Source organism: Dreissena polymorpha, chromosome 6 (genome assembly GCF_020536995.1).
Source record: "Dreissena polymorpha isolate Duluth1 chromosome 6, UMN_Dpol_1.0, whole genome shotgun sequence".
NCBI classification, from domain to species: Eukaryota; Metazoa; Mollusca; class Bivalvia; order Myida; family Dreissenidae; genus Dreissena; species Dreissena polymorpha.
This window is the reverse complement of record NC_068360.1, coordinates 25,336,991-25,348,224: the sequence shown is the minus strand read 5'-3', so window position 1 is coordinate 25,348,224 and position 11,234 is coordinate 25,336,991. Positions and strand designations below refer to the sequence as shown.

At 36.3% G+C, this 11,234-nt stretch overlaps 1 protein-coding gene across 1 annotated transcript; it reads left to right on the top strand.

The window, feature by feature from the left end:
• The first annotated feature begins 1,683 nt into the window (after positions 1–1,683).
• Positions 1,684–10,081, top strand: LOC127835526 (pancreatic lipase-related protein 2-like). The gene is made up of 8 exons (XM_052361963.1): positions 1,684–1,824; positions 2,141–2,369; positions 2,768–2,887; positions 3,197–3,295; positions 3,714–3,950; positions 8,826–8,940; positions 9,163–9,342; positions 10,006–10,081. Exons 1-8 carry the CDS (start codon positions 1,801–1,803, stop codon positions 10,079–10,081), a joined length of 1,080 nt encoding a protein of 359 aa, XP_052217923.1. The 5' UTR covers positions 1,684–1,800.
• The last annotated feature ends 1,153 nt before the right edge of the window (positions 10,082–11,234 follow it).

Here is an 11,234-nt window from a genome sequence, read left to right as displayed (position 1 = left end):
TATCATATTTTTTATTTGTCAACGTTGGTACGTAAACCCAAATATGTACAGAACATATACACAATCTATTATAAACAAGATGTAAGTATGTAAATATAAGGTACTAGGGCTCAAAAAAAAAGTTAGCAACATAAATAAAACATATTGTATTATATTAACCCAAAATATATAATACTCAAATAATAGTTAAATAATCAAATTTCTGAATTCTCAAAATAATTCTTCTATAACAAAAGGTGTTCATACAGTTAGATAATTCAAGAAATAATTAAAAGATGTTACTTTTGCTCCAAACGATTAGTTTTGGCCCCTAATCCAAATGCTTAATTCACTTAAAGCAAAAGGTTCACGATTCTTAGTCAGGCTCAATTATAACGTTTGTTATCACTAAAAACTCCAAAATTAAGGATAGCTCGGTCTCTAATCGCAAACCGTTTTACCATCCTCAAGTTAGTTTCCAGTTGTATAGTACATTAAATCACAGAAATCTTCCAAACCTCTTTGCCCAAACACAGGTTTCTTCATAATTTTGTAGACTTTGCATTTTCGATTATATTTCATTATGATGGAATGAAGAAAAAAGATCAAATGCTCGACCTGGAATACCGCACACAAAGTGTATGGTCGGAACAGACAATTTAATTAGCTGAAAATATCTATTGGCGCCACCTCCTGTCATAAGCGCATAAGCATGGGCTCAATCTTCGTTTTTGTGCATGCAACAACTTGTACATATTCTAATCAATGGTTTGATGTCATTAGCGATTTCATTGGGTGGAGATTGGCTCGTCACACGGGAAAAATACATCGATTTTCTTTTTTAAATTTCCTCATGCCACAACTTACAAAGGTCATCACTTTTCCAAATGGGGTTAAACGATCTGTTTTAGCTCAATTATGGAATAACAAATCTTCGCTGAATCGCACTGCATTCCCCGATAAAAAAATAATAATCCGAAATATGTTGAAAAAAACATATTAAACCTACTCACTGTAGAATTATCTGTGAAATTTCAAAACATCTGGTCCTCAGCGCCGAAAGAAGCATTGGCTATCGACTAAAAGAGGTGCAGCCCGTGATTAACTGCCGTGCATGTTTTCGACTCCATTCGCGAACCAATAAGAATATGATTCACCATGAATAGCGTGTATGAGAGGTGTTTGAAAAATCACTAAACACAACATTTTCCGAATGATCAAAATTCGACAAAAGTACTTCTGGGTATTCGTTAATTTCGTAGAGTACATGAATCAATAAGAACATTCGTACGTCTTGTCTAGTCATCATATAGTGTTCCACTGAGTGACCCAGTTGGTTTAAGCGTAGTTTAAATATTAGCGCAGTTCAAATTTTAGCGCATTTCAAAAATGTACATCGTGACTTATATATAATTGATAAGATGCTCTTGAATACATTTAGAAACAAGGGCCTACAAAATGCTTAAGTAGCAAGTTACTGGTAGCATTTTAATTGAACATAACGATGCTGTCGGTCGCGTGTGTTCTTGCTCTAATGTGCGCACCCGCGCATGCTCGTGGAATTCAACACGCGCCAATCAGTGCTACAGTGACCTTGGATGTTTTACATCCGATAACGTCATACCATTGCCCGACGCACCGGATCACATCCGCACGACGTTCCGCCTGTATAACCGCGGTTCGAGCAATAGTTACGACCTAGACGCCTTCGGGTTCAAGTCGCACCTTAGCGCATGGCTAAGCCACTTCGACGTCCATAAGAAAACAAAGGTCATTATCCACGGGTATACGGAAAACGGCGCCAGGCCTTGGATCGTCCAGATGAAGTCAGAGCTACTTAAGAAGGCAAGTATAGATATTTACTTAATTCAAGACGAAAACGACTTGGAACGACCGAGAATCCTCAAGAAATATTAGTGTGCTTAATTCTGTAATCGATATTAAGTAAAACAGTCAATAATTGCACATGTTTAAAATCCGGTGGTTTCGCTGGAGAATGCGTGAGTGATAGGGCCGCTCTACCCGTTAGTATTTAACAAGGATACATAGTACGTCTGTTCCGGTAGACAAGAGGCACCTTAAGACGTCTTTCGCAGTTCTGCGTTATTCGGGGTTTACACACCAAAAATCGTCATTATAAAATAACATTGATGTTTGTCAGGGTGATTTCAACGTCATCGTGACGGACTGGGGCCACAGATCGATAACGGAATACCCGAAGGCAGTGGCCAACACGTATATGGTCGGTGCCCAGCTCGCAGGGCTGCTTTCTGAGCTGCATGCAAATCATGGGCTCCAGTACGCGGACGTGCATCTGATTGGTCACAGCCTGGGCGCGCAGATATCTGGTCACGTAGGACGGCGCATTCAGGGGCTTGGTCGGATTACAGGTTATGCACAAAGATGTAGATATTGAGTTTTGTGTGAAACGGTAAAATCAGACTTTTATCCTAAGATGATACCCGCAAAATGAGTATAAGTATCAATACAAAAGCACGTGCTGTCGGGTGTCGTCAATTTTCCGGGATTTACATGTTTTTTTTCTTACATGTAGTAGTTGCTGCAATTGTAATTGTTTGGTTTTGATTTCTATTGAACATCAAATTCAACATAAATAGATGTTTGAAAACATATTTAAATATGAACATCACCTGTGAAACTAATGAATTTCATTACTCACTCGCTAAAACAAGCCTGGAACCATAATTATGAAGTATTTGTTTGACTTTAATGCGTAGTTATTTAAAATACGCACCAGAACCTTCGTTGTTTGTGGCCCAATTTTTAGGCCTTGACCCTTCCTACCCAGGGTTCACCGGTGGAACGACTGATCACCGTTTGGACGCCTCGGACGCAACGTTTGTTGACGTCATTCACACAGACGCTTCCATGCTCAACCTTGTGTCGGGTAATATGTCTGAGCATATTTTTTGCGTGTTTTGATGCTTACATTTATGTTAACACATGATTTTCGACTGAAACTATAAATCTTAACAGCTCCAAACGTTGCCGTGGGAGAGATATATTTACTTTCCGTGTAAGGCGACGTCATATGTTAAATTGTTATGTTTCGGTAGGAATGTTGGTATGGAAAACAAATATGGTAAGTGAAGGTTGATTTGACTGTGTCACTGCACATGTCTCGTTGCAACGTTTCTTTACGAACGTTGCCATTGACTGCATGAGTAGCGTCTCAGTATATATGTTTCGTTGCTAGGTGGTATTGCCGTTGCCATAGGCCATTTAGATTTCTATCCAAACGGCGGGGATCATCAGCCAGGCTGTGTGGAGAGGCCGGTTGCCGGTGATATTGCCGGTAATTACCGTTTATTCTTCAAAATACGAACTCTTAGAATATAACGTTTGGGCTGGATGACATATGATTAACCCATAGGGTTACCATCTATTTTTTGTCTCGATAAGTAGCTGTATATGCGTTTTTTTTTTTTGAACCAGCAAGCTGAATTTCACATTTTAGGCAATGCATGCAAATCACTAGAGCTTAAAAAGCGCTTCCTCACGCTATGCACATATAATCCAAAGTACATGTACCATCGCAACAATTAAGAAAATTGTCAAACAATATCTTGTTAACAACAATAGCGCCCATAACAACTGGTAGTAATGTCGTTCAAGGCTGTCTATTCGCAACAAAGTTATAAGGACGTTCATGTGTAATTTAACATGATAAGATAAGAAACAAAAACAAAAACTTTTGTTGTTGCTGGCAAAAGGTGTCGTGCAAGCCGTCGTGTGCAGCCATTTACGGTCACATGAGCTGTTTACTGAATCCATTAACTCGGCTTGCAAGTTCTATGCGCACCTGTGCCCGAGTGGGGATACCTTCGAGGCCGGAAGTTGCCTCGGCTGTCCCGACGGAGGCTGTCCGCGTATGGGCTATGACGCCGAACTAAGTTCCGGAATGAAGGGATCTTTCTATCTGAGTACATCCGGGGCGGCTCCTTACTGCGGTGAGTACCGGATATGGTGTTGTAATAGTGCAGGTGATGGTGTCATCTTGTATGATGGTGAGTATGTACGTGCTTGGCGATGTATAAGGTGTTGATGTTTGAGGTTGTGTTGGTGATGGTTTTAGTAGTAGTAGTATCATTGTTTTGATGACAGTGGTGTTGGTGACAGTATAGATGGGGGTAGTTGTGATGATGATAATGGCGGTGTCGTATGTGGGTCTATTTGATGAGGGTGGTTGTGGTGCTAGATGTATAACTTTAGGTTGTCTGTGTTGTCCCATTTCCCGCAGTGTCATTGTTAATGTCCTGAATGTATGTTCTACCTTTGAATATTGTAAGTCTGTTTGTTTTTTTCACTACAATTTTCTGTTTTAAAAGAATGTACATTTATACATATGCATATGTGTAGTATACATGTCTGCTAATGCGTACGGACTCTATGTGTTATCTGCGAATTCTTATACTAGAATGGCTACTTTCTGAAAGAAGCAGTTTTCGATGTTCTAGAATAGCCATCGATGTATGTTTAACAACTATGTTTGTTTTTACACAAAATAACACCATGTTTTTAAATAATTACCCGTATCAGCCATACAACGTAGCAGCCTAAAAGAGCCCTTGTTTGTGACATATTATACAAGTGTTTTTTTTCAGGTGTAATTATAGATTTGTGTTTTTGAAAGGTCAAAGTCCAATATTTATATAAACGAACATAAATTCCTATAATTTTCACAAATAGAGCGCTCAGTTATATCTTATCAAATAAACCTTTATTTGAATATGTACACACCATGCTGTCATACATACGTAAACATCAGCTTAGACATTCACATTTATTCACTATAAGGCGTTTGAAACGCGAGGAATAATAATTGTGCTCATCACCGATTACTAAGCATTATAATTGATTGAAACGGTAACGTAAGTTATCAGCCCTTTTTATAGAGCGTAAATCTGTATCTTAGCATGTCAAAACGTTTCAACACGAAGTCCTCGCTATGTCTCCATAACCCCGCATTTTTAAGCACACAACTTGACCTTTAAGTTATATCTGTAACGGTGTGATTTGTATTTAAATATCGCTCAAAATAGTTTTAACGACAAGATTCGTTATGCCCCACTATCAAATGGCAAATATATTTTTCTTAAACTGCAATCCTAAATTGCATTCTTACACTCCATGACGCTTGTTGTCTTTAGACATAGAAGGAAATCAAGGGTGGGTTATTCTGCAACAATATTATATGGACCGAGCTCTGTGAAAATGGGGTTTAATGTATGTGCGTTAAGTGTCGTCCCAGATTAGTCTGTGCAGTTCGCACATGCTAATCAGGGACGAAATATTCCGTTTTTATTATATTTTTCGTGTAAACAACGTCTTTTCTTAGCAAAAATCCAGTTTAGGCGGAAAGTGTCGTCCCTGCCTAGCCTGTGCGGACTGCACAGGCTAATCATGGACGACACTTTACGCACATGCATTAAATCCCCAATTCATTGATCGAGGCTCATACAAAAAATCTTATTACCCAGAGTCAGGAGTATAGACGCGTAAGAATTAAATTACGAGTGCGAAATACGAGTGATTCGAAAGCACGCGTTTACACTTCTGACCGTGGGTTATTCGACAAGAAATGATAGGAAATATATTATTTAGATTTTAGCACGATCGGTATTTTCTCAGTCTGTACCTTTATATTAAATACATGAGAAATACATTTTTATTTACGCCGCCATCTTTTTACGAAGTAGATTCACCTGCGCTTTTCAATGACATTAATTAACCATATAATATGACGTGAATTTCTTTCATACAATTGCATCGTATTGTTTACATGAAAGTCAAATTTCAATTGCGACATCATATTTATCGATATATTGTTGTGAATGCAAATTGTTAAAATCTCAATTTAAATGACGTTTGAAAACCATTAGATTTTACGTAAATATCATCATGTAGATTCTAAAGTGTTTTTCATAAATAACGTTGAATAGAAACAGTAAGGATGTAACGATTTGATAGGGCTTGTTTCAGCACGTACATTTCACAGCTAATTTTCCTGGAATTCTCCAGATCTATTCTAAAAACTTCAAACTCCGCCCATAATTCTCCACTCTTATTTCCTTATTTGTCCAGAAAAAAAAACAAGCGGAGTGTCGTGTTAGAATTTGAAATAAAACATGTCCATAATCCCATATATTATTTAGCCTAAATCTAAATTTTTGAACAAAAGACCAAGTTCACTTTAAATTCAATTTCAAGATTTATTCAACTCCTGCATAACTTCGTTGGTGATTAAGGTCTTTTACAAGAGTTTTACCTGGTTAATACGTACTGTTGCCACTTTGAGTTTGCCTGTATTAACCAGGTAAAACTCGTGTAAAACACCTTAATCGTTGTGTTACATACGAATAATGTAAAACACTTTGTCCGCCATTTCGTGAACTGTCCATACATGTGTTCATCGATTGAGTAGACTGGATATATTTAAATAGGTTAAACTTTTTTTTTCCTTTTTTTTATATTCAATACAATGTATACATGTTTATGATCACACAACAAAATGAAATCACGAAGCAGCAATAATGTTCAAACATGTTATACAAGATATGCTAATACATACTTTTTTGACCTTGTGATTTCCTTTAGATTAGAAGAAAAAAAGGAATAAATATGAGTTGCATAAAGTGGCTAGAAGCATACTGGACTTGTTTATGAAAGTTTAATGTGTTTCCATTTTTGTTCAAATGTATAAAGAGTATCATTGTTTAGGGCTATGGCTTTTTCAATTTGAATCTTCAGTTTTAAATAATTCATAAAACAGTTCATTGTAGGTTTTTGTTTTCTGTATTTCATGCTGAATATAAAATATTTTATTAATATAATTATGTAGTTCACAGCGTTATTAACGTCTTGTATTTTGAAGGTATTTACCCCTAAACTGATTTCTAAAAGAGATAGTTTAACATTTAATTGTTGTTTCTCTAGAAAGGTTGTCAATTGATTCCATAGAGGTTGAATATTTTTACACTCCCAGAAAAGGTGTTCTATTGTTTCAATATGTTCACTACACATATCACATAGATTTGTGTTGGATAGGTTGCACTTAAAAAGATATTTGTTTGTAGCTATGATTCTCTGGATGTATTTATATTGAAAATTTCTCAGTGTGCTATCTGTAGTTGATTTATATGGCATGACAAATATTTGTTTCCAATTAAATTCTTTTTCTCTAAGAAGGTTTTGCCATTTAGTTTGAGCTTAAGAGATTTCTGTAGGGTTTTTAATTTGAAGTGTGTAAAATATTTTGTTCGTTTTGTTTTTCTTTGCAATTATGTTTTCTACGAATGTTTTTTAGTACATGGTGTGTTATTTATATTGATAACAGCTTTAATATGTATGGGTATACTTTTGATCAATGTGTAGTACATCAGGAAATTACTTGTAGGTATTCCGAATATGTAGCATAAGTTATCAAAAGAATAGAAGTCGTTTATTCTGTAGTCGTACAGTTTTGATGTACATATTTTATGTTTCGTTCGACACAATATTTATAGAAAAACGTTTTACTGTAAGTAGCTATGTCTTTATTATTCCATAAAATGATATTACTGTTTATTTTGGTTTCTAAGTTATGAGTAACTTTAAACCATGCCTATAGAACATTCGATAGAAATATGTTTTTGGTTGAAATTTTATCTAAAATATTATTGTTGATATTACATTCAAAACGTAAGGAATCGCCATATGTTTTTAGAATTTTCTGGTAGAATAATTTCCATTTGCTCGTATTGGTATTATCTAAATATCTTTTAACCCAACTGCATTTGATTGCATTCAGGAATGAATATATATCCGTTAGTTTGATACCTCCTTATTCTACTGATTGAATTAATTGAGTTCGCTTAATTTTATCAGATTTACCGTCCCATATGAAATTAAATATTTCAGATTTTATTTCTTCAATGATATCATTTGGTGGGTTTGGGAGAACGGTGAGTGTATAAATTAATTTAGGGAGTGCAAACGTTTTCAACACGGTGTTTTTTTCCGATAAGTGTAAGTTTACGATGCTGCCATGATTTTAAACAATTTTTAAATTTTTGTAATTTATGCAATATGTTTTTTAGAACTGTTTCATTTTCATTGTTTGTAAAAGTTATTCCTAACGTTGTTGCTTCATCTGATGTCCAATTGAATTTCATTTCTTTTTTAAGATGAATATTACTTTGTTGGAATTTTCCAACTCGTAGCACAGTGCATTTACTTTTGTTTAGTTTAAGACCCGATGCCATTCCAAAAAGGGTTAGCGATTCTATAAGATTATTGAATGAATCACTACTATCATTTAAAAAGTAAGTTGCATCATCAGCAAGAAGGGACTGTTTAATTTCTTCGTCTGGTTCTAGCACTATTCCTTTTATGTGTGTATTTGATTGGATATAGTGTGATAGACATCCTTGTCTTACACCTCGTTCGATGTTAAAACTGTTTTGAAAAAAAAACATTGTTAATAATTATGCTGTTAATGTCGGTATAAAACAACTTAACCCATTTAATTAGGCTTTCACCAAAATTCATATTTTCTAAGCAAGAGAACATAAACGAATGATCTAGTGAATCGAACGTCTTTTCAAAGCCTGCAAAGAAAATAAGGCCAGAATTGTTTGGTTGGTTAAGTTAATGTATGCATTCTTGTATCAGACGTACGTTTTCACCAATGTAACGTTCTTTAATAAAACCAGATTGTGATCTTGAAATGATTGATGGTAATATTTTTTTAAATTCTGTTTGATATACTTTTAGTTGCAATTTTATAAGCATTGTTAAGTAAACTAATTGGGCGCCAGTGATCAGGTTAAACATGATAATTTCAGGGCACGAGTATTTCGTGGACGTCGTGATGTCTGACCAGATGGCGCACACCTACGGCGAGTTCATGATCACGCTCGTGGGAACCAAAGGACACTCGGAGCCGCTCAAGTTTGAAAGGTATGCTGATATATAGTTAAAACTGTTCTTGAATGAAAAGCCTGTTCACATTAGAGATCAACACTGTTAGTCATCTAGCAACAAGGAACATGATTCGTAAACCTTTGTATTAAAGCTCAAATAACTTGCTATAAAAAGTGAGGGACGTTAGCTAAAAAATGAAAAAATATACTGCGCTCATTATCAGTATGGTGCTTCATACAACGTTGCACAACATTGAAGTCTCATGCACTCACTTGACCACGGCGCAGAGGAGAAGCACGTGATCAGCACGCACGTGGACATCGGTAACGTGACGTCAGTGAAGCTGCAGTTCGTCAAGGCCATTGACCAGTGGTACGCGGCCCCATACGTTAAGGTGCACAGTGTCCTTGTAGTACCGGTGGAGGACACGAGTCATAGGTGAGTGAGGCACGGGTTATGAAGGCATTTTCATTATGATCATCATAATCGTCATCATTTTTATCATCATCATCATCATCATCATCATCATCATCATCATCATCATCATCATCATCATCATCATCATCATCATCATCATCATCATCATCATCATCATCTTCTTCTTCTTCTTCATCTTCTACATCATCATCATCATTTTCATCCTCCTCTTCCTCCTCCTCCTCATCTTCATCATCATCATCATCATTATCATCATCATCATCATCATCGTCATCATCATCATCGTCGTCGTCGTCATCGTAATTTATTATCATCACCATCATCATCATCATCATCATCATCGTCATCATCATCATCATCATCATCATCATCATCATCATCATCATCATCATCATCATCATCATCATCATCATCATGATCATCATAATCAATCATCATCATCATCATCATCATCATCATCATCATTATCACCGTCAAAAACAACAAGAATACCATTACCATCATTATCGTATAATCATTCTAATTCTCATCATCATCATCATCATCATAATCACCTCGTCATTTGCCATGTACAACCATTTTTGTTACACTAAAACTAAATCATATGCAGAAGGACAAAAGACATGTTGGACAATTTTCATGTTTGAGTGTTGGCAATTTCAGATTTGAGTTCTGTGCCAATGACGCGCTTTTCATTTGGGGTCAGACAGTTGCCGTCTCCAGTCATACCGGATGTTGACCTCAAGAAGCGATGTCAAATGACCACGTGATTGCAGTGTGTGTGTAATAGAGTTGTTCTGGTCTTGTGACAATCGTTTCCATGTTTGTTGCGTTCATTAAATGGATAATGCATGATTGATACACGTTCTGCGACTCAAGAAAAAGAAAACATATTCGCTTACTAAACTATATATATTAGGATCGGGTGTTTTTATCTTTACGGATGCCCGTATATGTATGATGACGAACCTTTGTTCAGAAACATTCCATTAAATCATCATATGAAAGACGGTGTATTCTGAAGAAAAAATCCATGTTATGCATTGATTTTCATTTTAAGTTGGTAAACTGTAGCCAATTGTAAAGTAAAGATATTGTATAGATAACATAAGTATCTCCAAAAGTTATCCAAACAAAAACTAACCCACAACGCACGTTTCATCTGGTTCCGGTCAAGATGGTTTCGTAAAACATTTTATTTCAGACGATACTCGAAAAGCAAATGGCTGAGAAATATTAAGGCGGAAAAAGCGATTGAACAAATTCTCTTAAAAGGAGATGGCGCTGATAAGCGAATGGCTTATTAAATTCGAACACATTTAAATACAGAAACTTGCAAGAGAGTCCACTCATATAACTAAAAAGTTGCAAGCTGAGGCGTGGGCTGAAATAACTGGCTCAATTAACGCCTTTACACGCACAGTTGAAAACTTTAAAGGTTTGCGCAAGTCACAACCAAGATTCGCAAAAAATATTCTCCTGTTATTGGGCAACTCGTTAAACATGCATACATACATACGCACGCAGGCGAACACACACGCACACGGCCACGCACACACGCACGCACCCACACACACACACACGCACTCACCCGAACACACACACACACACCACAAACATATAAGATACATATATTTAACATATTATGAATAAGTAGATATATTGGTCTAAAATGTTTTCAATGTTACTGGCGGAGCGAGGGCTGGGAAACTATGTTATGAGTAACTTAAAGCGGTGTTCTTCAGTTTCAAATCTCGGAAAGAATGAATATTTATATGAACCATAAGCGTGTTCTGTAATACATTTTTAGCTCATCTATTTTTTGAAACAAAAGAGCTATTGTCATCACCTTGGCGTCGGCGTCGGCGTCGGCGTTGGCGTCCGGTTAAGTT